The sequence below is a fragment of the Eschscholzia californica genome, unplaced genomic scaffold (genome assembly GCF_041429995.1).
Source record: "Eschscholzia californica isolate CP2 unplaced genomic scaffold, dmEscCali1.0.p SCAF_4, whole genome shotgun sequence".
Taxonomy (NCBI): Eukaryota; Viridiplantae; Streptophyta; class Magnoliopsida; order Ranunculales; family Papaveraceae; genus Eschscholzia; species Eschscholzia californica.
Genome location: NW_028238461.1, coordinates 43766919 through 43794476, shown reverse-complemented (window position 1 = coordinate 43794476; position 27558 = coordinate 43766919). Strand labels below are relative to the sequence as shown.

Sequence of the window (27558 nt, the reverse complement as noted above, 5' to 3'; positions counted from 1 at the left end):
ATAATGTGTCATGAACTCTCGTATCTTATTGTTAAAGAAAATTAGTTATAGGAACTAGTTCATGTTGTCTTGCGTTTTTATCACCGAATATTTTATTTTCTAAACTTATTAAACATTATAGGAAATGCTTTTAAGAACTCTTAAACTAAAACTATTACTATTAGTTCGACTCATGCATGACTCAATTAATTTCATAGGTAGTCTAAGAGTATCTCCAATGCAAAACTCAAAAAAAGTTCAAATTGTTTTTTGTGTCAAAACTCAATTGAGTTTCTCTTTCCTACATGTCATGAGATCCCCAATTCAAAAGACATCTCCAATGAAGCACTCTAAAAACTTGAAAATAACTTAGGTGTCATTTCCTAAATGGTTAGATTTGCTTTTAATATTGAATGCCCAATTGAGATCTTCAAAAAAATTTCAAATATTGAGTTTCTACTTGAGATATTTCAACATTAAATGATGCCACGTCATTTTAAGATCCAAATTGAGTATTGCATTGGAGAGAGTTTTTACAAAAAGAAAACTAAAAAAAACCTAGGCGGCACTTTGAAATTTTCTCTTCGAGTGTTGCATTGGAGATGCTCTAAGGACCTAATGATCATTCAGAACCCATATTGTGAGAATGGTCCCACATTGGAGAATGGGTAACTAGCAACTAAGAATATAAAGTATAGGTCCTCTCCACTCATTGCCAATTGGTTTTGAGTTGGATGGCCACAAACTTAACATGGTATCAGAGCTAGGCCCAACACGTGATAGGCTTAAAAGCCACACGTGCTCCACGTCACCCGTAAAGAAAAAAAAGACACGTGTTAGGCTCAAAGAACGCCACACGTGAGGGGGCGTGTGAGAATGGTCCCACATTGGAGAATGGGTAACTAGCAACTAAGAATATAAAGTATAGGTCCTCTCCACTCATTGCCAATTGGTTTTGAGTTGGATGGCCACAAACTTAACACATATAATTTTACAACCATTATTCTATATAATTTTCTTTATAGAGAATATGTTAACAACTATTTTTCAACAATCATACTTTTTTTTTTTTTCCGGCAATAATAGTCATTTTTCTTGGCCTTTTTCTTAAACACTGATTTATGATGTTGGTCTATGAGGTAATGACTATGATGTATCTTTGTCTTTTTAACTTTTTAATTTCATTTAATTATTTGGAGACCGGTTGAATCCACGTCAGACGTGACTGGATCTGGATGGGTGCGTAATGGGCTCGTCTTCCGTTAAACATTGTTCCGCCAAACCCAACTAAAATAAACACATCGCCATTCTCTCTCAGTTCTAGAGAGAGAAAATAAAATAGAGACTAGAGAGAGAGAGAGGACTCTGTATACAACAAGTACGGCCATAGTTCCATTCTTATGAAAAGAGACCAAGTACTATCCTTATATATAGAGGTTAAGAATCAAATTAGAAAATAACAAGTTTCAATTTTTTGATTCTTCACCTTTATTATTTGATTTCATTCAAATTATTTACTCTCTCTCTCTCTCTAGCTCCCTCTCTCTCTCTCTCTCTCTCTAAATCTCTGGTTCGTTTGGATTGTTGTGAGAGACAGTTATCTAATTTTGTCAATCTTCGTTGACGATTGTTCCTAATCTTAGAGAGAGAGAATCTGTTTTGTTAATGTTGTTGAAGAGTTTAATTTAATGACGACGGATGATAATGAGAGTTGTAGTAGTAGAACTGTGGAATCATTGCCGACGAATAATCGGCATCAGAGACAAAAGCTTGAAATATACAACGAAGTTCTTCGTCGACTTAAGGATTCTGATATTGAAGAGGCGAATCTTCCTGATTTTGATGATGAGCTCTGGATTCATTTTAATCGTCTTCCGGCTAGGTATTTCAAACCTAGACTCTAATTTCTCTGATTAATCAAATTTAATTTTATTTGTTCTCTGATTAATCAAATTTCTGTAATTTTTTTTTTGTTTGCGATACTTTTGCTTCTTTAGCAAGATATTTGAGATTTTCAATTTTGCTTCTCAGTTCACCTTTCTCTTGGCGCCAGTCTAATTTTTCATTCATTTCTTTTGATTTAAGATCTTGTTAGGTTTTCTCGATTCATGTTTTGTCAGATAAATGCTCTTTTTAGGTTTTCTACTCTTTTGATTGTGGATTTTGTTCCAAAGTGGATTAGCTGATGTTGTGATTGTGAAAATTGATCAAGTACTAGCCTTATTCACAGTTTAAGCTATGATAAAGTCACTAACTTACTAGGTTGAGCATTCTAGGTATGCTCTGGATGTGAATGTGGAGAGAGCTGAAGATGTTCTCATGCACAAGAGGTTACTGCAACTGGCTCATGATCCTGCTAACAGGCCAGCATTCGAAATCCGTCTCGTCCAAGTAAAGATATTTTTTTTTTTGTTTACCAAATAATCAACTAACCTTTGCATATCCGATGTTTGTCTTTTAAGTTTCAAATATGCAACTGAATTAGTAATGTAAATTTGATGCAATTTGATGTGGAAGTGATTTTAATGTGATGGTGTCCTAATTGAAGAAACTTGACTTCAAAGTATCAGTACTTACAGTAGGATAGACTGATATACATCAAAATAAATAAAATTAGATCCAAGATAGGGAAGAGGAAGGAAGAAGGCAAAACCCTGAGTACTCATAGTACATGCTTATCTACATGCAACATAATTGAGAAGTTTGGGTGTCTTTAAGGTTATTTTTCTTAAGGGTTTGCTAGTTGAAGTCTGTTATATGGAGTATTATGTTACCCAATTTAGATCTCAGAAACAAGGTTATTGTTCTTCAGGGTTTTGCCTAATTTAAGGTTGTTAGCAGGCTTCTTAGATGCTTCTGTAGATGTGATCAGTAGATGGTAGCAGTTAACAGTGAGTGCGAGAATGCTCCACTAATACTATGATCATCACATCCATGATTATTTCATTTTAGCACAATGGTTTGAGTTTCACGAGATGCTTTTCTTTCGGAAAAACCCTGTTTCTTATTCCTAGGTGCGCGGTAGACATTGTTCTCCAAAAGAACAAAAAATAATGGGAGAAAGACAAACATAAATGAATTTGGCCGGACTTAAAAACTGTTATTCTTTATGTAGGTCGAGGAGATTGAAGACGAACCAGGAAAACATAGTTTGTATATGAATGCCTCGTATGAATTTCATGTCATCGTAATTAGAAAACTTAACAATGATAGACTAAGATAGGCTTCATAGTTAGAAATCTACTTACAAAGCTCATATGTATATTATTTGTTTGATGTTGAACTTAACTGTCTTGATACTGAATTTTCAGTTATTTATGTAAAGATGCTATGGTAATTGGGTTACCTAGAATGGTTTATTTTCCTTCTCTCTAGTAGTATTTTGTGTGTAAAATTGTGCATGTCTTTCTTATACAGGTTCCTCCTGTTTTTGATGGACACTCTATAGACTATTCTCTTCCAAGCTCTATGAATGAAGAGGACGCTCAAACTTCTAATCACTCTATCGGACAAAGGTATACTGTCTTCTTTATGTTATAGACTCATGTATTGTCTGATGAACTTGAAGAGTCATTGACTATCGGTTGAAATACAGTTTTCCAATTTAGAACGAAAATTAAGCAGTCAAGAGTGGAAAAATTCTGAAACCAACATCCTTTAGTTCTTTATGTGTTTGTAATTGAGATAGATTATGACTGACAAGGTAGAAATCAAGGTGGTCGACAGCTCAAGATTAAGGTGGTAGCACTTTGATGGAGTAAAACGGTGTCTAGTAATTTAAAATGGCTTTGGCTTCCACAGGATTTGTTGGGGAAAAGAATTTTGGTGAGAAGACATGCTAGCTAAAGCAAAATAAATAAATATTTTGAAGTCTAGTGCGATGAAGGAAATAGTGTATAAAAATGATAACAGATAAACAGTTTGTCACTGGTTGAGTATCAGAGTAGTTAGTAAGTTGTGCAACTTGCAAGAATGAGAACAATGAGAGCTTAAATATGCAAATCTTAAGGTACAAAGAAATTTATTTCATTTGTTTATAGACCAGCAAAATGAGAAAAATGGAAATCTCAGACTGACTAATAGTTGTTTTGATATCGATATTTTTGGCAAGTTTTGCTACAAAATGTGTTTGTTGAATGAAACAGAAATGCTCATTTTGAAATCAATGTTTACTAAGTTTCAAAAGAGAAAAAAGTCAATGCTCACTAAAATGTCAAACTGGCCTGAGAATCTGAGATTGAGCTTCCCGAAGACACTTGGTAGGGGAAGAGGATGTTAGAAAGGTTGTGAGTCTTAGACACTCAATTGCAACTAAAGTCGAATATCGAATAACACGAAGATGAATAACTTTGTAGATAGATTTACACTTAAAGATGAATTACTTACAACTTCTTCTCTCTAAATAAGGAGATAACAATTATGAACAACCTCTCTCTTATTCTAGGAGATATACTATCAACTCTCTCTTTACCAAAGGAAAGACAAGTATTTAGAAGAAACTAAACTCTCTTTCTAATACTAACTCACTTTCTCTTCACTTGGCTTGCTTATGAGATGGAATGGGTGGGATGAGAATGGGATGATTTCAAATTGAAGTTCTCCATCTCCTTTTATAGTGTTGGAGGAGAAATATGGTGTGGACACCTCAACAAATGAGGTGTCTCACCAACTCATGGTGTCTACTTGATAAATTGCCACCTCAAAAGATAAGAGACTTATCACCAAGGTGAGATGTCTCATTTAGAATAGTTTGTTCATGTTGCTTGACACCTCACATGGTAGTTGACACCAAGAGCTTGGTTGATGCCACCTCAAGCTTGTTAATGCCACCACAAGCTTGTTGATGCCACCTCAAACTTCAAACAAAGTATCTTTACATTCCTAACATTCTCCCACTTAAAGTTACTTTTGTTTGTAACTTCTCCATCCTATCTACTTTGCTCTTATGCTGCTCACGTTTTCTGCTAGGCCGATGGAGGATCGACACCATATAAACTTGTTACTGTCTACTGGCTTTGTTAATATGTCTGCTAGGTTCTCTTTTGTATGGATTTTCTCCATACTAATGCTTCCTTCTTCCACCTTCTCACGAACAAAGTGATATTGAACTCGTATGTGTTTCGTCCTCGAGTGAAATGCTGGATTCTTTGCCAAGTGCAAAGCGCTTTGACTATCACAAAACAAAGTTACCTTCCCTTGTTTGTGTCCAAGCTCCTCCAATAACATTTGCAACCATATTGCCTCTTTGCTAGATTGTGTAGCTGCCACGTATTCTGCTTCCGTCGTAGAAGTGGCCACGATAGACTGCAGTTTCGAAACCCAGCTTACTGCTCCTCTAGCAAGAGTAAACACATACCCTGTGGTGGATTTGCTTTTATCAAGATCACCTGCATAATCCGAATCAACATAGCCTCTAACAAGAAAGTCTGGTCCTCCATAACATAATGCAGCATTTGAGGTACCCTTGAGATATCTCAGGATCCTCTTCACCGTATTCCAATGCTCTCTACCAGGATTTGCCATATACCGACTAACCGCTCCCACTGCTTGTGCAATGTCTGGTCTTGTACATACCATGGCAAACATTAGGCTACCCACTGCTGATGCATACGGTACTCGAGACATCTCCATCTTCTCTGCTTCACTGCTAGGACACATACTTGAAGATAACTTGAAATTAATAGGAAGAGGGGTAGAGATTGACTTACTATCTTGCATATTGAAGCGTCGCAAGATTTTCTTCAAGTAGTTTTCTTGAGAAAGCCAAATCTTCCTATTACTTCTGTCTCGGTGAATTTGCATCCCTAGAATCTTGTTTGCTGGTCCCAAGTCCTTCATTTCAAATTCCCTAGCCATTTGAGCCTTCAAATTTTCAATACGATCTTTGCTGGGGCCTGCAACCAACATGTCGTCTACATACAACAGCAAAATTATAAAATCACCATCACCAAATCTCTTGTTGTAAGTACAAGGATCTGCATTAAGTCTGTTGTATCCTAGGCTCGTAATGAAGGAATCAAATCTCTTATACCAACATCTCGGCGCCTGTTTGAGACCGTATAGAGATTTGTTCAACCTGCAAACCAAGTTCTCTTTTTCTTCAAAACCTTCTGGTTGGAGCATATAAATTTCTTCTTCAAGTTCTCCATGAAGAAATGCAGTTTTCACATCTAACTGCTCCAAGTACAAGTCATATGTAGCGCACATCGCCAGGACTACCCGAACTGTTGTAAGTCGTACAACAGGTGAGAATATTTCGTTGAAGTCAATACCTTCTTTCTGAGCGAACCCTTTCACTACTAGTCTAGCACGATACCGCTCCACTTGGTCATTGCTATCCCGTTTGATCTTGAAGACCCATTTGTTTCCGATAGCTTTCCTTCCATGTGGTAGATGAACAAGATCCCATGTATTATTTTTATGGAGAGCTTCTATTTCTTCTTGCATTGCCGCCATCCATAGAGAAGCTTCTTGACCTTTTATAGCCTCATGATAAGTTGAAGGTTCTCCATCTTCCGTTAGCAGACAGTATGCAATATTCCCTTCCATAAAATAATCTGAGTGCCAAGCTGGTTCTCTCCGCTCCCGAGTTGACTGTCGAATTAGTGGAGTTTCAGTCTCAGCTTCTTCTTGTTCTTCGTGCTCTAGTTCCGCTTCAGAAGAATTTTGATCTTCTTGTTCATATCTAACATGAACTGTACTAGTCTCTGGTTTCTCCTTTGAAGTGCTATCATTTGTATGTACTTTGTCTTCTGTAAATATCACGTCCCTGCTGATTATTACCTTGTGGGCAGTGGGATCCCACAGGCGGTACCCCTTCACTCCATCAGCATACCCTAAGAAAATACATCTTCTGGATTTCGAATCTAGCTTTGATGTTTCTTGGGTGTTGTACATCACGTACACCGGGCTTCCAAACATATGTAAGCGAGAATAGTCAGCTGGTTTACCTGTCCACATTTGCATTGGCGTCTTTAGATCAATTGCGGTTGATGGAGACCGATTGATCACATAGCACGCGGTCTTGACTGCTTCCGCCCAAAAAGATTTGTCCATTCCAGCAGCTCTCAACATTGCTCTTGTTCTTTCTAACAAGGTTCTGTTCATCCGCTCTGCTACTCCATTTTGTTGTGGAGTGTACGCCACTGTGAACTGCCTTTTGATGCCTTCTTCTTGACAAAAGGTATCAAACTCAATACCAGTATATTCTCCTCCATTGTCTGACCTTAGACACTTGATCTTCTTCTCAGATTCAAGCTCTATTTGTGCTTTGAAATTTTTGAAAACTGGAAATACATCTGCCTTCTTCTTGATTGGAAACACCCAACATCTCCTGGAGTAATCATCAATAAAAGATACAAAGTATCTTGCACCTCCTAGGGATATAACCGGTGATTGCCATACATCAGAGTGAACAAGTTCTAAGATAGTCTTGCTTCTAGCATTTGAACTACTGAACTTCAATCTGTGCTGCTTACTAGTAACACAATGCTCACAAAATGGTAAGGAAACATTTTTGAGCCCTGGAAGAAGGTTTTGTTCGACGAGAATCTTCATACCTTGTTCTGATATGTGACCGAGTTTTTGGTGCCAAAGATTTGTTGACTCTTCTATCGAACTTGTTGATGCAACTGAAACTTCTCCCTCTTGTTGTGTTTCTCCTTGAAGCATGTACATATTAGCAGCTATCTTTTCCGCTTTCATGATCACAAGCGCACCTTTGATCACCTTCATTTTCCCATCTTCAATATGGGTTTTACACCCAAGACTATCTAATTGTCCTACAGACAATAGATTTTTCTTCAGACCTTTAACATGTCGTACCTCCTGGATAGTGCGAACGGTACCATCATACATCTTCAGTTTGATGCTCCCAATACCAGCAATCTCCACAACATGATCATCTCCCATGTACACAGATCCTCCAGAGGTGGGTTCATATTGATGGAACCATTCTCTCCGAGGGGTCATATGCCATGTGGCTCCTGAATCCATTAGCCAAACTTCAGCAAAATTTCTTCTGCCTTCATGAACTGTTGTTGCCTCGCTGTATAAAATTTCGCCTTCATCCGAGGTACCTGCTACACAACCCTGAGCGTTTGACAGCTCAGGACTTTTTCCTTCTTTCTTCTTGAGATTCCAACACTCCCTTTTGTAATGCCCTTTCTTTCCACAATAGTGACACTTCACATTCTTCTTACTCCTTGATTTTGATCTACTCTGCTTTTGACTCCCACTTGAGCCACGTTCCATTGATCGCCCTCTCATCATCGTCAAAGCTTCAACATGTTGTGAGCTTTCTTGTCTATCTTCTTTGTTTTTGCGTCGATTTTCTTCTTCAAGAACTGCAGCAGCAATATCATCAAAGGACAGAACTTCTATATTGGTGGTAATATTGATGATGAGTTGATCATATGAATCTGGTAGACTTTGAAGTAGAATTTCCCCACGTTCAACCGTGTCCATGTTATGCCCTATTGATGTAAGTTGAGAGAATAAAGTATTAAGGGTGTTGATGTGGTTTGTTACCGTTGTTGACTCCATCATTCTAAGAGTGTAGAGTCTTCTCTTTAAGAAGATTTTGTTGTGTAGTGATTTGGTCTCGTACAACTTTGTTAAAGTATCCCATATTTCTTTTGCTGACGTCTTCTCAGCTACACTTGATAATACTCCATCGGCTAGTGCTAGGTGTAGATTTGCAATAGCATTGCCATCTATCTCGTTCCACTTAGCGTCATCAAGCATATCAACCCGCCTATCTTCAATTGCCGCCAGACAATTATCTTTTCTCAAAATTGCCTTCATCTTCATTTTCCATAATGAGAAATTATTCCCATTGAATTTTTCTATATCGTACTTTGCCGCCATTATTTTGGTGTCTTCTTCCACTAACCAAACCGACAAGAACCTGGGCTCTGATACCACTGTTAGAAAGGTTGTGAGTCTTAGACACTCAATTGCAACTAAAGTCGAATATCGAATAACACGAAGATGAATAACTTTGTAGATAGATTTACACTTAAAGATGAATTACTTACAACTTCTTCTCTCTAAATAAGGAGATAACAATTATGAACAACCTCTCTCTTATTCTAGGAGATATACTATCAACTCTCTCTTTACCAAAGGAAAGACAAGTATTTAGAAGAAACTAAACTCTCTTTCTAATACTAACTCACTTTCTCTTCACTTGGCTTGCTTATGAGATGGAATGGGTGGGATGAGAATGGGATGATTTCAAATTGAAGTTCTCCATCTCCTTTTATAGTGTTGGAGGAGAAATATGGTGTGGACACCTCAACAAATGAGGTGTCTCACCAACTCATGGTGTCTACTTGATAAATTGCCACCTCAAAAGATAAGAGACTTATCACCAAGGTGAGATGTCTCATTTAGAATAGTTTGTTCATGTTGCTTGACACCTCACATGGTAGTTGACACCAAGAGCTTGGTTGATGCCACCTCAAGCTTGTTAATGCCACCACAAGCTTGTTGATGCCACCTCAAACTTCAAACAAAGTATCTTTACATTCCTAACAGAGGAGAGTAAGGAGAGGAAGAGGCTTCTTTTGAAAATTAAGTAAGAAAAGTATACGGCAGGTAGGGCTAGAATGTAAGTATTAGATCTAAAGGGACAAAGAACAGAGTCTCATAGAGTCAAAATGTCAAAGTTATTAGTTTCTAATAGAATGTTGATGTTACAACAATCTAAAGAAGCTTTCAAGGTCGAATACGATTTCCTTCTTTCACCCACATTTCTTTTGATTTCACTAACTGTGCAAATGCTCATCTTCTATTAATTCTTCAGCATTGACGCAGCACCCGCCTTTGGTTCATCACATAATCTCGAAGGCCTTGTAGCTGACGAAGCACATGATCCGTCGGGAAACAGCACTGTAAAAGTCAATCCAGGCTTTGCTCAGTAAGTACTTTATGAAAATTTAGCTCAAAATATTAATTTTATAGAATAGTCACACAACGTCGTTTGGAATATCTCTTTAATCTGTCCTTCAGCTATGCCATAGTGCTTCTATGTCTCAAGTCTGTGATCATCCAACTCAAAACTAATTGGCAATGAGTGGAGAAGACCTAGACATTATATGTTTGGTTACTAGATCACTCTTCTCCTACGTTGGACTATTCTTACACGCCCCCTCACACGTAGCACTCTTTGAGCCTAACACGTGTTTTTTTTCTTTTCGGATGACGTGGAACACATGTGGCTTTTAAACTTATCACATGTGTGCCTAGCTCTAGCACCATGTGAAGTTTGTAGTTTTTGCAACTCAACTAATTCTATGAGTGGAGAAGACCTAGACATCATATATTTGGTTACTGGATCGCCCTTCTCCCATGTGGGACTACTCTGAAACTATGTGCTTTATTGGTGGCCATAGGGTTGTGTGGTTTTTCCAAAAACAGTGTGGTATGCATTGGCAGAGGGTTGCGTGATTTTTTTTGAGTGTGTGATTTTCTACTATTTCTTATTTGAATAAGATTACATGTTTATACTTTTGATATTCATGCATATGTATGACAATCCATGTAGGTCTATGCATGAAATCACCATTTCAATGGATGACAAACCAAAACTTCTCAGTCAGGTATAGAGTTCGGTTACTTACTTTAATGTGCTATAGCACTGTGACTCGGCAGTCCTAACAAGGCAGCTTTTAGTTTTCTTTTTTGAGTATAGGAGGATGATACTTCTATTTCGTAATTTTTTTTTTCATTTAATGCTATATGCGCTCTCGTAAATTCACTCCGATATCTTTTGAGAATATAACGCTGTTACGTATTGACAAAATCACAAATCATGTTGTAGAATCTTTGATGGCATCTTATCTTATGTCTGTTGAATCCATTTTTACATCATGTCACTTTTTGTCCGTAAACGAAGTAGACGTGGTACTCCTACGACAATAGCCGCATCCCAGTTTGCTTCCTGTCTCGCAAAGATATTTTTGTCTCATCTATCAATTGATGAAAATAGTGCTCAAAAGTAATTGTGGGAATCACCAAAAAGGATTAGAAAGAATTAGTGCCAAAAGAGTGGACCAGACGACTCAGTACTCGTAGTATGTCATCATAGTAAGTTAGTTTTACATGGTCTGTTCATCTCAGTTTCAGTTAGATACTGGGCAGAGTTAAGAGTTTCACAGTTCCTGAAAACATGTGTTCGGGAGAAGTCAACGCATTTAAGACCTATCCTTTCTGATACAGGCGTTCTAGTTTGCTGTACTGCTCATAGTATGAATACAGAGGCTTGAAATTATGCATGAAAGTTTGGAGTAAATGATTTTTTGTCCTTACTTTTATTCTTTCTGCTATACTTTGTATAATCTCCTGAATTGCTTCCTGTTGTACTTCCAGTTAACTTCATTACTTGCTGAGATTGGTCTCGACATCCAAGAAGCACATGCGTTTTCAACAACAGATGGTTTCTCCTTGGATGTATTTGTTGTCCTTGGTTGGCCATATGAGGTATTCCACATTCAATTCGTAATAATATCTTCTACTCTCAAGGAAAAAGTTTTTAGCTATCCATATTCCATAGCTTGGACATTTGGCACTACTGGCAGTCTGGCATACCGCTTCACAGTTCACACAATAGCCTAAATTTGTTTATCGATTCAGGATCAGCTGTCACTTTAACATGATTGGATTCAGCTTGGCTGCCTCCTTAGTTCAGTGTATCTAACTAGTTCTTCAATTGTAGTTCAAACAAGTTACTTTTATATTTTAATCCTATGAAAGAATTTGAGTATGCTGGTTTCCTGTGTCGGTGTTTCCATATCTTTTCACTTTCTTTTTTTCCCTTTAGTAATTACAAATCATATTGAAGTACAAGGAAAATATCAAATCTGGTCGGTACTAAATTGCTTTAGTTGGTGATAAAAGAAACAAAAAATATTGGAAGGCGAGGAGTCGAGATAAATAGCTACTTGTTATCTTTCTAACAATTTTTTTGGAAAGTGTTCATCTAATTTATCATGTGATATCTAGTCACCTCTTTCGGATTATTATGAGTTAGGGTATTATTGCCATTAGGTTTTTGTATGTCAACTATACATTTGTTTTCTGCAAACTTATAGGAAACGGAGAAGCTTAGATCTGTGCTGGAAATGGAAATTCGTAAGATAGAGGTAATCTTTGTTCTTCTTAATTATTGTCACGGTTGAAGTTTCAAGTTCATGCAAATCAAGCGCAGTCTTCTTTGCTTCAATTACAGTCTTCTTTGTTTCTTATTTGTGCTTCAGTTACAGTCTTCTTTGGTCATTTTTAAAGTGAAAGGTTGGTAAAGAAATGACTTTTCAATTATATACCGATCTCTCTGTTTTATTGGAGATTCTTCATTTTCTTGAAGAACATTCAAACATCTGGAACAATTTCTGGGTCTTCTGTATCTTGTCTTTTCAAACACGTACGTATTTTCCGATTACTTCAATCATGGCAATGTAGTCATTTTTAAATATAGACTGTGACTTTCGTTGCAGAAACAATCTAGGCCAAAACCTCTTCCATTGTCATTTAATGGGCAAACCGGGATTGACCCTATCATTCAGCATGTAACAATACCTTGTGATGGAACTGATGTCTGGGAAATTGATGCTGCGCTGTTGAAATTTGAACATAAAGTTGGGTCAGGGTCATTTGGAGACCTGTAAGTGTTTCTGAGTCTTGGGGCCATGAGAAAAATGCATGTAATGCTTGCTCATTTCTTTTGTTTCAATTCATTTAGGTACAAAGGTATTTATCGCAGCCAGGAAGTGGCTATTAAAATCCTGAAGCCTGAACGCATAAGTGTAGAAATGCAACGAGAGTTTGCTCAAGAAGTCTATATTATGAGGTAACTTTGTAGTTTTCAAATTGACCTTTCATGCTCGGATGCTCCGCCTTTGACACCTTACACCGGTGCTGGATAGCGGTACAGCAGTGGTGTCTATGTCACTTAGAATATTTTCAATAGTTACATTTTAGGTGTAAGTAAAAAATTATTAGTTTTGAATCTTTTGATATTAGTATAATTGTAAGAGGCGGTTTGGGTGATGGATGGTTTGTGAAGGAGGTTTCCAATTTTGGTTTCAAATTGGTTTTTTTGAATTATGGCGGTTTGAATGCTCATAGGCGGTTCCAATTTGGGTTTCCAAATTGGATGGTTTCTAAATTTTGGTTTCCAAAATTTGGTTCCCCCACCGGCTTATATTATAATATAAATAGGGGGTCTTGGGTCCAATCTAACCACACCAACACAAGCAACAACAACTCTTCTTTAGAGAGAGCTAAAGAGAGAGAGCAAGAGTGAGAGAAATTTTTCATAGTTTTTGAGCGGTGTTAAATTTCTCGGTCGTCGAAGATTTAGTATAGAAGGTTATTACTATACGGTACCATCTTGGGACGAACTTGCGGGTTGTGTTAGTCGTCTTCATCTATCCTTCAATAAAGATTTCTTGTTCGCCCGAGGACGTAGGCTTTAAAGCCGAACCTCGTTAAATTTTGTTCGCATATTTGATTTTGACTTAGCTTTTCGATTAATCTTCATAATCGGATCAATTTCTAGGATAGGTTCGATAGCTTCCGCGACTTTTAGTTATAACAATTGGTATCAGAGCCTTGTTGAGATTGAACGAAGAGAAGATGGGATCGAGAAGTGGTACGGTCAAATCAGGGAAATATGAGATAGAGAAGTTCAATGGGAAAAACGATTTTTCTTATTGGCGGATGCAGATGAAGAATCTGTTAATCTCGCAGAAATTACACAAGATGTTGACGGGAAAGAAACCAGGAGATATGTCAGATGAGGATTGGGAGGAGTTAGATCTCGAAGCACGGGCCACCATTATGTTGTGTCTTGAGAGGGACGTGGCGTTCCTAGTAGACGGAGAAGCAACGGCGGCGGGTGTGTGGTTAAAGCTAGAAAGCAGTTTCATGACGAAAACTTTAACGAATCGGGTCTACTTAAAATCCAAATTATTCACATGTAGAATAGAAGAGGGTTCTTCTATTCAGGAATATGTGAATAGGTTTGACAGGATTATCTCAGATTTGAAGGATATTGATGTTAAGGTTGAGGATGAGGACCAAGCCCTCATATTGTTACTTTCATTACCTAAATCCTATGAGAACCTTGTTCAAACTTTGATGCTTGTTGGTGATAGTCTAACCATGGAAGAGACGAGAAATTCGCTATTAGCGGATGACCTTCGTAAGGTTGCTACTAGCAGTATGGCGTCGGGTGGAGTAGACAAGGAACAAGCACAAGGGTTGTTTGTAACAAGGGGGAGGAGTAATGAAAGAGGAAAGGGAAAGGGCGGGAAATCTAGATCCAAATCTAGAGGCTCTTTCAAGAAAACGTGCTTTAGTTGTGGTGAGCTTGGCCACTTTAAAGCGGCTTGTCCAAAGAGAAAGTTGAAGCAAAAGAACGAAGGCTACAAGGAGAAACAAGAGATGCAAGAGGCGGGATATGTGTCAGAAGAGGCGGACGAATGTTTCTCGGTGACAGAGGTGTCTGAGAAGATCTTCGATAAGTGGATGCTTGATTCAGGGGCGTCACACCATATGTGCCCAAATAGGGAGTTGTTTACTACCTATAGGAGTATAGATGGTGGTACAGTTATACTGGGTGATGATAGTATATGTAAAACTGTGGGACTCGGAACAATACAGATCAAGATGCACGATGGAGTGGTGAGAACATTGACGGACGTAAGACACATACCCGATTTGCGGAAAAATCTAATTTCCCTTGGTGTGTTGGAGCGGAACGGCTGTAAGATAATTATAGAGAATGGCTCCATAAAAGTCGTTAAGGGTTCTTTGGTGGTAATGAGAGGTACTCGTTACGGAAATTTATACAAACTTTTGGGGACAACAATTACGGGAGATGTAGCAGTAGGAATCAGTGGAAGGGATCCAACGGCTAGTACGAGGCTTTGGCATATGCGCCTTGGGCATATGTCAGAAAAGGGTCTATCTCTGATGTGCGGGAAAGGCTTGTTGAAGGACATGAAGAAGCCTTGCATGGAGTTTTGTGAGCATTGTGTGTTCGGGAAGGCACACAGGGTGACGTTCTCTACAAGCAAGCACAGGAGCAAAGAGGTATTAGACTACGTACACACCGATGTCTGGGGACCGGCAAAGTTACCTTCCAAGGGTGGTTCCAGGTATTTTGTTACATTCGTTGATGATCATTCGAGATTTGTCTGGCTTTATTTTCTGAAGCATAAGAATGAGGTATTCAACACATTCCTGGTGTGGAAAGCAATGGTTGAGAACAAAACTGGTCGAAAGCTGAAGACGTTAAGGTCGGATAATGGGACCGAGTACACGGATGGGGCATTCAAGGAGTTTTGTAATCAAGAAGGCATTGTGAGGCACTGGACAGTAGTAAACACACCTCAGCAGAATGGAGTCGCAGAGAGATTGAACCGTACACTACTTGAGAAGGCTAGATGTATGCGCTCCAATTCGGGACTAGGCGTAGAATGGTGGGCAGAATCTGTTGCTACAGCTTGTTATATAGTGAACAGGTCTCCACATTCTTCTTTAGATGGCGGCATACCTTACGAGGTGTGGTCAGGTGAACATGCAGATTACGGGAGACTTAAGGTTTTCGGTTGTACGGCCTATTACCATGTTAAAGGTAACAAACTTGACAATAGAGCAAAGAAGGCAATTTTCTTAGGATATGCTACAGGAGTCAAGGGTTATCGGCTATGGTGTACGGAAGACAAGAAGTTTGTAATCAGCAGAGATGTGGTGTTTGATGAGTCATCTATTGTAGCTATGGCGAAAGCTACGGTGCCTAGTTGTGGTGATGTTGGGTCTACTAAAGCTCAAGTAGTGGAAGTAGAAGCCGAAGACCAACGGGTTTCTAGGAATCATGATCAGGTGGAGCATCAGGATAATACTCAGGATGAGGAAATTGATGAACCTGATCATGAGGAGGTTCAAGGGGAAGGTACACAAGTTTTACAACAACAACAGCAGGATGTTTCGGTACACACTAGGCCGAAACGGTTATATAAGCCGGTACAGAGGTTAGGGTCAGACAAACCTCTTAGGCATTACGGGCAGGCAAATTTGGTTGAATATGCACTCTCGGTGGAAGACGACGAGCCGGTCACCTTCAAACAAGCTATTACCGCGGAGGAAAGAGAGAGTTGGTTGGTTGCTATGCAAGAAGAGATGGAGTCTCTTCACAAGAACCAGACATGGGAGGTTGTCCCATTGCCCGAAGGTAAGTCTGTTATTGGTTGTAAATGGGTGTACAAGAAGAAAGAGGATTCTTCCGAGATCAAGGGTACAAGGTATAAGGCAAGACTAGTGGCCAAGGGTTATGCACAGAAAGAAGGGGTCGACTACAATGAGATTTTCTCACCGGTCGTGAAACATACTTCTATTCGGGTGCTATTGAGTATTGTTGCTCACAGTGATCTTGAGCTGGAACAACTCGATGTTAAAACTGCCTTCTTGCACGGTGATTTGGAAGAAGAAATTTATATGGCTCAACCTGAGGGATACAAGGTTGAGGGTAAAGAAAATCAAGTATGTCGTTTGAGAAAATCTCTTTACGGATTAAAACAATCCCCTCGCCAATGGTACAAACGATTTGATTTTTTCATGCTAAAGCATGGTTTTCGCAGAAGTGACTATGATTGTTGTGTATACATCAAAAAGCTTCGCGAAGGTGACTTTATTTATCTCCTTTTGTATGTGGATGACATGCTTATTGCTTCTCGAAGCATGGTGGAGATAAATAAGTTGAAATCTCAACTCAGTCAAGAGTTTGAGATGAAAGACATGGGCGCTGCAAAGAAGATACTGGGAATGGAGATTAAGAGAGAGCGGTCAAGTAAGAAACTGTACTTGAAACAGAAAGGTTACATCGAACGAGTAGTTTCTCGATTTGGGATGCAGAATGCGAAGGCGGTGTCAACACCTTTGGCACCACACTTCAGGCTCTCGGGAAAACAATCTCCCACTACTACGGTGGAGAAGGATCATATGGATCGTGTACCGTATGCTAGTGCAGTTGGCAGTTTGATGTACGCTATGGTGTGTACTCGTCCGGATATTTCAGAGGCGGTCAGTGTTGTTAGTAGGTTTATGGCAAACCCGGGGAAGACACATTGGGAAGCTGTGAAGTGGGTCTTGAGGTACTTGAAGGGTACTGTTGATACGGGTTTGTGCTTTGGTGGAGACACATGTCAGGTAAGCGGTTATGTTGACTCGGATTATGCTGGCGATCTAGATAGAAGACGATCTACTACTGGTTATGTGTTTAAGGTACATGGTGCTCCAGTTAGTTGGCGATCGATGTTACAATCTACAGTTGCGTTATCTACTACGGAGGCCGAGTATATGGCTATGGCCGAGGGTGTGAAGGAAGCATTGTGGTTGTGGGGTCTTCTAGATGATCTAGGGATTAAGCAGGAGAGCGTAGATGTATGGTGTGATAGTCAAAGTGCGATTCACTTGGCAAAGAATCAGGTTCATCATGCTCGCACTAAGCATATCGATGTCAGGTATCACTTTGTACGAGATGTCATAGAGGAAGGTGATGTTTCTCTCATGAAGGTACACACAGATGAGAATCCCGCGGACATGTTGACTAAAGTGGTGACATGTAGCAAGTTTCAGCATTGTCTGGAATTGCTACAAATCGGCTCGTGTTAAGTTGCCCGAAAGGGCGTAACGGCGACAAGGTTTTCTTTATGTGAAGGGTTGGTAGAACTACGGTAGGCTTGATCCTGTAAAAGGGTACGTAGGCAGCCATGGTCATATGGCGCAGTCGGATGAAGTTACAAGAAGAAGCAAATATATCTTACAAGGAGTATCCTGGTGTTCGTCCAAAATTTGAAGTTTATATCAAATTGTGTACGAGGTGGAGAATTGTAAGAGGCGGTTTGGGTGATGGATGGTTTGTGAAGGAGGTTTCCAATTTTGGTTTCAAATTGGTTTTTTTGAATTATGGCGGTTTGAATGCTCATAGGCGGTTCCAATTTGGGTTTCCAAATTGGATGGTTTCTAAATTTTGGTTTCCAAAATTTGGTTCCCCCACCGGCTTATATTATAATATAAATAGGGGGTCTTGGGTCCAATCTAACCACACCAACACAAGCAACAACAACTCTTCTTTAGAGAGAGCTAAAGAGAGAGAGCAAGAGTGAGAGAAATTTTTCATAGTTTTTGAGCGGTGTTAAATTTCTCGGTCGTCGAAGATTTAGTATAGAAGGTTATTACTATACGGTACCATCTTGGGACGAACTTGCGGGTTGTGTTAGTCGTCTTCATCTATCCTTCAATAAAGATTTCTTGTTCGCCCGAGGACGTAGGCTTTAAAGCCGAACCTCGTTAAATTTTGTTCGCATATTTGATTTTGACTTAGCTTTTCGATTAATCTTCATAATCGGATCAATTTCTAGGATAGGTTCGATAGCTTCCGCGACTTTTAGTTATAACAATAATTCATAAATACATTAGCACAGGAGTACAAATCACTTGTTTGTTGTAGTAACAATGTACCATGAAGAACCTACTTTATTGTTTCTGTCGTGATCAATTATGCTTTTCTGCTTGCCGTTCTAGTGCTTTCTCTCGTTACATTCACATTCAGGAAAACCTTAATGAAATTTTCTCATGATATCCTTGTGTCAGAGAGCATCACCTTGCATATCTTCGTTAAAAGAATGCCAAGATCTCTCTTTGTTCAAGTTGGAGTCTTCTCTTCTTAACTCTATCTCTTTGAGTTGCAGGAAAGTCCGGCACAAGAATGTGGTGCAATTCATTGGTGCATGTACCAGAGCCCCAAATTTGTGCATTGTAACAGGTAAAACCATCACTTTCTTGAGACCTTTTGCAGCCTATATCTACTATCAGGTCCCATAGTTCAAAATTCGTAGTCATTAAATTTCTTAGCAACGCTTTTATTATGTCGTCAGAATTCATGTGCGGAGGTAGCTTGTATGATTTTCTACACAAACAAAAGGGTTTCTTTAATCTTGCATCCTTACTCAAAGTAGCAATTGATGTATCAAAGGGAATGAACTACTTGCACCAAAACAATATCATCCACAGGGACCTTAAATCTGCTAATCTTTTAATGGATGAAAATGAAGTAAGAGTTTCTGCATGCTCGAACAAAGTGCCACAAATGTATTTATAACGTTGGCATGACTAATAAATAGTCTTGTCATGAGCTATTTCCTTTACCCTTAGATGCATTCGATTTCATGTTTCAGGTTGTTAAGGTTGCGGATTTTGGAGTTGCTAGGGTGCAAACTCAATCTGGAGTAATGACTGCAGAGACTGGAACATATCGCTGGATGGCTCCTGAGGTGGGCATTCTTTCCATTTCTTGTAGTCTCAGACAACATTTAGCAGATACCAGTCTTCTCGCATAGGAACTATTGTTTACTTCATTTTGTAACTTAGCATTTAGACATCTCCCATATTTCCCAGAACTTGATTCCTGCACTACAGTTAAATCTCTAGCATTTAGACATCTCAAAGTTGCTGCAACCCTCTTGCAAGTTGCTGCGACCTTCTTGCATGATGTTGCAAACCTCTTGGTTGCAAACCTGTTGCGGTCTTGCGGACTTCTTGCAAGCTGTTGCAAACCTCTTGCAAGTTGTTACAAATTACGAAAATACTTAGGGAGCTGGAGACTAGAAAAAAAATTGAGTGATCTTTTTTTTCACCAAAACTAACAAAATTTTGTAGGGAGTTTTGACCAAATTTCCCCTTAAACCCTCACATCATCTCTATTTTTGATAGAAAAATGCATGTGCAATAGGGTATTGGTGATTCTTGGTGTTGATCATGTATGAAAATGGCATAGCTATTAAAAAATAACGATATTACGACACAGATTTCAAGTCAATACTTTTTTGATTCGCCACCTCATTGGCATTGTCTTACAAGTATTTATGCATTGTAGGTCATAGAACACAGACCATATGATCACAAGGCTGATATTTTCAGTTTCGGAATTGTACTGTGGGAGCTGCTAACTGGAAAGGTAAAGTCATTTAGAGTTTCATCGAAACTGAATGAATAGCCTTTTGGTTGTATATATTTTATGTCGATCTCTGAAATTCCTATTTGATTTTTTCCCTCTAACAATGGCGTGGATTCTTTGACCAGCTTCCTTACCAGTACTTAACCCCCTTACAAGCGGCAGTTGGTGTAGTCCAAAAGGTTTTTCTTTTTATCAATTTTACTCTTCTTATCAAATCTCACTAAAACTCATTCACCGGTAAACGGATTTTAAGATGTAAAGGAACTGCTGTGTATTTTTAGGGTCTTCGGCCGACAATTCCAAGAGACACTCATCCAAAGCTTATCGAACTACTTGACCGATGCTGGGAGCAGAATCCAATTTTGAGGCCAGATTTCTCTGAAATCATAGAAATCTTACTAGAAATATTCAAGGAGGTAAAAGAACACACTCAACCAATGTTTGAACAAAGGTAATTATGTAATCATAGTTCTTTACCATTTTAACTACAGAAACAGTCGTTATTATGGTCTAATGACGTACTTCAGAAAAACGATCAAAAGGGTTCTCTCTTAAATTATTTATGTTGAGAAAATGAGAAAAAAAATTTAATATATGGTCACATGAAAAATTATATGATATTTAAAATAATGAAAAAACTGAAAGTGGTTAGGCTTTGGTAATAGAACAATCAACTGATTTTAACTGTATTTAGTATTCATATATCAAACAGGTTGGGGAAGACGAAAGGAACAGACGAAAGGATAAAACAAGAGCTGCATACCTTTCAGTGTTAAAAAGGGTTCAGCCTCAGAACTAGAAAAACAATTACTGCTGTTTATAATTGTGTATGTGTGCTCTCTAATCCTCTGAGCCATTTTCCATTCCCTCCGTCCAAAATTTTATAGGAACCCCGATTTGGTAATAGAACCTCTGAGCGCCTTCCGCTTAGGTCCATCTGAGCACCCAACTGTGGTGGGTACCCACTTTACTGGACCGACCCCTAGACTTTGTCTAAATTAACAAATTACAGAGGTTGGGGTATGAAGTCAAAAGCTCTGGGGGTGCGTATAGCCAAATCGTGGTGGCAATAGAATTTTCGTTCCTGCATTTGTGCACTGTACAGTATCTATTTTCATCCCAAATTGTCCCCCTTTCTCACCTTCTATTCTATAGCTATGATCAATGCAGTTCTGATCTTGAAGGATTTTCTTCATCTGCTTCCCCTTTACTATGTAGTTAATCCTAAGAAGATGTTTTACTTTGAGAGTCGGAGCTAATCCTAAGCTCATTACGCAGATCAAGTCTCCTCGGTCCCAAAGAAGTTAAAGAAAGAAACCACAGAGTAGAGATGGTTCCCCGCTCAGTTGTGGACTTGCAGCTTGGGATTAGTTCAGGATCACCAAAACGAGCAACTGCAAATTGGTGGTAATAGCCCAATAGTGTATCATTAAGGTTAGGAAGTAACCATGATTGGGTGGTTCTCCCAAACCACGAAAATGGCTTAAACATCATTGTTTGAAAGAACCTTTTCTTGTACTCTTTACGAAATATTTATAAGATTCTTAGTTTCTAAATAGATTACATGACCTCTCTCTAACAAACATTTCTAAATGATTTGGTCAAAAATTGGGCATGAGAATTATGCTTTGTTATTTGCTTGTCCTGAGAGTAATGTTGAACCTCACGACAAGTTGGAGCCTGAGTGATTGTGATTGCAATTCTTCCATAATGAAAGCACCCCAAAAATTAGTATTTGGATGCAGGATTGTCTCGGGTTGGGGTTAATCTCAAATAAATCTCTTTTGTACTCGTTAAATTAGGTTAGTATGTGTGTTTAGACACGTGATTGCTTAGTACAAAGATCGTCCTTGTAGTGCTTTAGCTCGACTGCTCGAAGCCCCTTATAATTTACCCAATGTACTTGTTTACCATGGTATACAAACTTTTGAAGTTAGCAAATAGTAAGTTGAGATACTCAATTATTGAAAAACTCAAATTGAGACCTAGGGTTACTTGAGTTTTTAATAAAAAAACATTCTTCAATACAACACTTAACTTGAATATCGGTATGATTTGACAACAATAACTGTTAATATACTAAAAAAATAATTATTAAGTTTTCTTTTGAGTGTCTCACATTTATTGTTGCATCTCAGTTGATCCACATCATCATTTTATATAGTTTTAAAATAGTAAAAAAACAAAAGTAAACATAAAGTAAATGTTTGGTTTTTCGAGTGTTGCATTGGAGAAGTATTTTGAATTGAAGATCTCAATAGTGTGATATATGAAAGAGAATGTCAATTCATAATTGACACATTGGATTAGTTGAGTGTTAGCATCCTTAATGAGGGTTGGTTATTAAAAAGAGAGTTATAAGTTCCAAGTAATGCCTTGAAGGTCTTGTTCATGACAATAGCATTATTACAGCTTCACTTGCATTGACCTATGTTGGATTTCGGTTCATATTCTCATACTTGTCAATGGTCATTACTCATAACCTAACCCTAGGCCGAGCTCCAAAAGCAGCTGAAGGCAGTTTCAGATTGCCGCGTAACTTTGTCTAAAAGAAAGTTTCACATATTCATTCCTTAAATCCAAACCGTCAGATTGAAATACTAATCCAATACGTGCTTATATTTCACTTGCTAAAAGAGCGCGTCTTTCTCAATTCAGTTAAGAAAAAAAAAACATACAGACCCAAATAGTAGAAAATCAATTTGTCCTAATCAATCTAATGTTTTCACACACCTTTTTACTAATCATCATCATAATCACTTTCTCTCTCTCATAGATTTCCAAATTCTCTTAATTCTGTTTCTGGGTTTTGTTTAATTTTATGGATTCTCTAAGAAAAACAATGAAATCCCAGAATTCTCTTAAACATTCTAGGAGAATGTCATCAGGAGGAGGAGGAGGAGGTGATTCAGATGAATCACATGAAGCTCTACCAATTCTATTTGATCATGATACACCTAAATCAGCTTCTTCTTCAGATAGTCATGGAGATGTTATTGTCAAGATTGATAATAACAATGGTGATTCCATTAACACCCCAAGAGATCTTAGCTTTTCTTCCTCTGTTGCAGATCAATCTTGTTCTACTTCAACTAACAATAATACTACTTATTGGAGAGATCCTAGCTATGAAAGTTTTTGGAATGAGGAAAATGTGGCAGCCCAAAGTGGTGGTGGTGGGTTTTATTTTCAACAACAACAACAACAACAACAAGGGGGAGGAGGAAGCGATCCAGCATCGACATTGCTTAAACAGTTTCTGAATAAACAGAAAGAAAGTGGTAAGATTTCATTAGATTTAGATTTAGAAATGGATGAACTTCAAAATGATAGAATTTTACCACCTATAGCAGAGAGTCCTAATCCACAAATATCGAAAGATCTTCGAGTTTCGTTTCAACATTATAGTAGTACTCTTAATAGTGATGGTATAACTGAAGTATCTGGTAGATTGAATGATACTAAAAATCAATCATTTGATGATGAAGATGAAGATGATGAAGAACATGAAGAGGAAATTCAGAATTATAATGCTGGATCTTCAATTTTCAACGGTATTGGTGTTAGTTCAAGAACAGGAAGAGGTTCATTTATAAGATGTCAATCTAATATTTCATTTCAAACTAATGCTAGTTTATTAAGGACTAAAACGAAATCAAGATTAATCGATCCACCTCCTGATGAACAACAATATAGGAAATCAGGACAATTACTATCTGGATATACAGGAAAAGGTGTGGACGAAGACGATGAAGATCCTTTCGCCGTTGAAGATCTTCCTGGTGAATTCAAGAAAGCTAATTTAAGTGCATTAACAATTCTTCAATGGGTAAGTTTTATTTTGATTGTGACTGCATTTATCTGTAGTCTTTTGATTCCTGCTGCAGTAAAGAAAACACTTTGGGAGCTTCACCTTTGGAAATGGGAGCTTTTGATTTTAGTATTAATTTGTGGAAGATTACTATCTGGTTGGGGAATTCGAATCATAGTTTTCTTTATCGAAAGGAATTTCATGTTACGAAAACGGGTATTGTATTTCGTTTACGGAGTGCGAAAAGCTGTTCAAAATTGTCTATGGTTAGGTTTAGTTTTAACGGCTTGGCATTTCATGTTCGATAAGAAAGTCGAGAGAGAAGTTAAGAACAAAGTTTTGCCTTATGTGACAAAGGTTATAGTTTGTCTTTTGGTTGGTACTTTGGTTTGGCTTGTGAAAACACTCTTTGTTAAAGTTTTAGCTTCATCTTTTCATATGAGTACATATTTCGATCGAATTCAAGAATCTTTGTTTAATCAGTATGTGATTCAAACCCTTTCGGGTTCTCCATTAGTTGAGATGTTGAAGAAGCGAGAAGAAAGTAAGAATACCGAGTCTGAGGTTCAAAAGCTTCAAAATGCAGGCGCTAAGATCGCACCCGACGTTAAGGCGACTGCCTTTCAAGAACTCGCCAATGGGAGGGCTATAGGGAGTGGAAGACTTCAAAGAAGTAGTAGGTTTGGAAAGAGTATGAAGGTATCTGGAGTGATTAATAAGCAACAACCTGAGCAAGGAATTACCATTGATCATTTACACAAGTTCAACCAGAAAAACATTTCAGCTTGGAACATGAAAAGGTTGATAAATATAATTCGACATGGAGTTATAACGACATTGGATGAAAGCATTCTAGATTCAACTCAAGAAGAAGAGGCAAAAATGTTGATAAGAAGTGAATATGAAGCAAAGCTTGCTGCCAAGAATATTTTCAATAATGTAGCTAAGTCCGAGTCCAAGTAAGTTTTTTTTGGTACCTTGTACTACTTTTTTTTTTTATATTGAGGTGTAAATGTTGGATGAATTGTTAGTGTTATAAACCTTATTAAGGTAAACTAGAGAAGAAACAATGCAATAACCAATCACACAAGAACGAAAGAGATTGTAGTTTAGTTAGAAAGACCTACTCTACTGCGAAAATGGCTAGATGATTTCTCATTGTATATGAAGAATAAGAATAGGACTTCAAAAGAGCTCTTTTTCGATAACCCTATAACTCTACACCTCCTTGTTCATCTCCAACACGAAAAACATAATCCCACCCCATACATTGATAGCTTCCCAACCCGTCACCACAAAACGGATTTTGAATTTGATTTCAGCTTCTCAATTGACCCATAGTCAAGACACTTTTTCAATGTATAGTTGGTTTGAGTTTCAGTTCGTTAGTTGACGTCAGTGTTGTGGTCTACTAGCCATCTTATTGTTTAATGTGTTTATATCACAGATTCATTTACCTTCAAGATCTGCAGCGGTTTATGAGAGACGATGAAGCTGTGAAAGCAATGAGTCTCTTCGAAGGAGCGAACGAAAACAAACGAGTCAACAAGAAATCTCTCAAGAACTGGGTGGTACTAATCTTGAACTTGAATAAACAATGGTTAAATATCGATATCCACGAAAAAATATGGGTTGAAATGGTAATGTATTTTATGGTTTTCAGGTTAATGCATTCAGAGAAAGAAGAGCACTTGCATTGACACTAACAGATACAAAAACTGCAGTTAGAAAACTGCATCATATAGTGAATTTTGTTGTCGGGATCATTATTCTTGTTCTTTGGCTTCTCATTCTTGAAATTACTACTACACACATCTTGGTTATAATAAGCTCTCAGCTTCTCATGGTAGTTTTCGTCTTTGGAAATACCTGCAAAACGACGTTTGAAGCAATAGTCTTTTTATTCGTCATGCACCCATTTGACGTTGGCGATAGATGTGAAATTGATGGAGTTCAGGTACATTGCCACACACATATATATATATATATATACATATATAGATTTTTCCATCTTTCTTCAGGAGATACTTACCTATTATATGTACTTGTTTGGGTTTCAGATGATAGTAGAAGAGATGAATATTCTAACAACGGTGTTTCTAAGATTCGATAATCAAAAGATAACATACCCAAATACTGTTCTTGCTACAATGCCCGTTGGTAATTACTACCGAAGTCCGGATATGGGAGAAACCATCGACTTCTGTATCCATGTCTCTACACCAGCTGAAAAGATTGCCCTAGTAAAGCAAAGAATTTCCGGGTATCATCTTTTTCTTCATCTTGATAAGTAATGTAGATACGAAAATCTCTTTTGTTTAACTACCAATCAAAATGAACTAAATTTCCTTATACTTTTTTTGTTAGAACCGTTTGTTTTCTATCACATTTTTCATGCATTCTCACTGTTTATTTCTTTCTTTTCGGTAGGTATATCGAGGGGAAAACAGACCATTGGTACCTAGGTCCAATGTTTGTTGTGAGGGATGTAGATGACATGAATAGGTTGAAGATCTCAATATGGTTTCAACACAGAATGAACCACCAAGATATGGGGGAGAGGTGGGTAAGGAGAGCTTTTGTGGTTGAAGAGTTGATTAGAATCTTGAAAGATCTTGAGGTTGAGTATAGAATGCTTCCATTGGACATCAACGTCCGAAATATGCCTACTTTAACATCAAATCGACTTCCTTCGAATTGGACTGCTTGTACAAATTGATGAACTCATTCATGAATTTGTTGCCACTTTGATAGTACCCACAAGGCGCTTAAGCGTTTAAGAGACGTTTTAAACATCGGCAAGAGTAATAAAGAGAAGATTACTGTGACATTTGTCAGAGGATGACACGAACGAAGCGGGAAATTTAGCTTGACGAGGATGGGAATGATGATTCTGTTTTGCCATTCTGCCTTCCAAAGGGGAATTTTGTTCTTTTTGCCTTATTACATGAAGCCAAATCACATTTTTTCTGCTATGAAGCTTTAGGAAGTGAACTCTTAGATTACTCTAAAGAGGAAAAGGGAAGCTACAAGTAGAATTTGAGCTTCCACTTTCTTTTTATCTTTTTAATCTATTCATTTCAAACTAATAGTATTTTTACATTTTCTTATTTAATTTTGAATCAAAATTTTGGCAGCTAATACAAATAAGAAAGGGTTTTTTTTATAATGAAAAGTTCGATTTTTTACTCCCTAATGACTCTTAACTTTCTTCTTTTTTTCGTAGTAGTTATATATATCATAGTTTTTCTTTTTTTTTGTTGAACAATATATCATAGTTGATTGTGAAGGTTATAATGTAGTCATGGGAAGTACATTTCTTTTTATAAAGGAGAATTAGCTTATAGATGTTAATCTAATGGACCTTCACCATGTTAGTTAGCTTTATGCTGGCATAAAAGAAATCTTAACTACAGATACTGATATTGTGGTGGAATAAGCCTCTCTAAATTGTCCCCTAATGCATGTTCTACTAGGTATTAGGAGGTTACTATAAGAGTAACGTTAGAAGAAGAGTAACGTTACAAGAAGTCAAATTCTACTTCATACCTACACGAAATTAACGGTTTTCATTTTTTAATCAACTTTCTTTCTTTCTCTTGATAAACTTTTTCATTCTCGTTAACAAGTTGATTCATATGTAGGCCTTGGGTATGTATACTTATGGAGTCTCCTTTATTATTTTCCTTTTTACGATCTTTTAGATTTTAAATTTGTAAAGGATCTTTTAGATTTTAAATTCATT

The 27558-nt window shown here is 37.8% G+C and overlaps 2 protein-coding genes across 4 annotated transcripts; both read left to right on the top strand.

The window, feature by feature from the left end:
• Window positions 1–1243: 1243 nt before the first annotated feature.
• On the top strand, window positions 1244–21558 carry STY46 (ACT-like protein tyrosine kinase family protein). 3 transcript variants are annotated; one of them, XR_015239739.1, is made up of 17 exons: window positions 1251–1861; window positions 2256–2370; window positions 3397–3494; window positions 9788–9901; window positions 10529–10583; window positions 11353–11463; window positions 12075–12125; window positions 12477–12643; window positions 12722–12829; window positions 18738–18811; window positions 18924–19099; window positions 19224–19319; window positions 19922–20002; window positions 20128–20181; window positions 20284–20453; window positions 20715–20829; window positions 21158–21558. XR_015239739.1 is itself a non-coding variant. In XM_086673333.1 (16 exons), exons 1-16 carry the CDS (start codon window positions 1668–1670, stop codon window positions 20776–20778), a joined length of 1728 nt encoding a protein of 575 aa, XP_086529459.1. In that variant the 5' UTR covers window positions 1244–1667; the 3' UTR covers window positions 20779–21558. The 3 variants fall into 3 exon arrangements, 1 of the variants encoding a protein (XP_086529459.1); XR_015239738.1 differs by having other exon boundaries at window positions 1254–1861; window positions 21281–21558; XM_086673333.1 differs by having other exon boundaries at window positions 1244–1861; window positions 20715–21558.
• An 831-nt stretch (window positions 21559–22389) lies between these two features.
• On the top strand, window positions 22390–26988 carry LOC147544946 (mechanosensitive ion channel protein 6-like). The gene is made up of 5 exons (XM_086673332.1): window positions 22390–24772; window positions 25261–25384; window positions 25477–25770; window positions 25874–26076; window positions 26244–26988. The coding sequence occupies exons 1-5, from the start codon at window positions 22824–22826 to the stop codon at window positions 26530–26532; spliced, it is 2859 nt and encodes a 952-aa protein (XP_086529458.1). The 5' UTR covers window positions 22390–22823; the 3' UTR covers window positions 26533–26988.
• The last annotated feature ends 570 nt before the right edge of the window (window positions 26989–27558 follow it).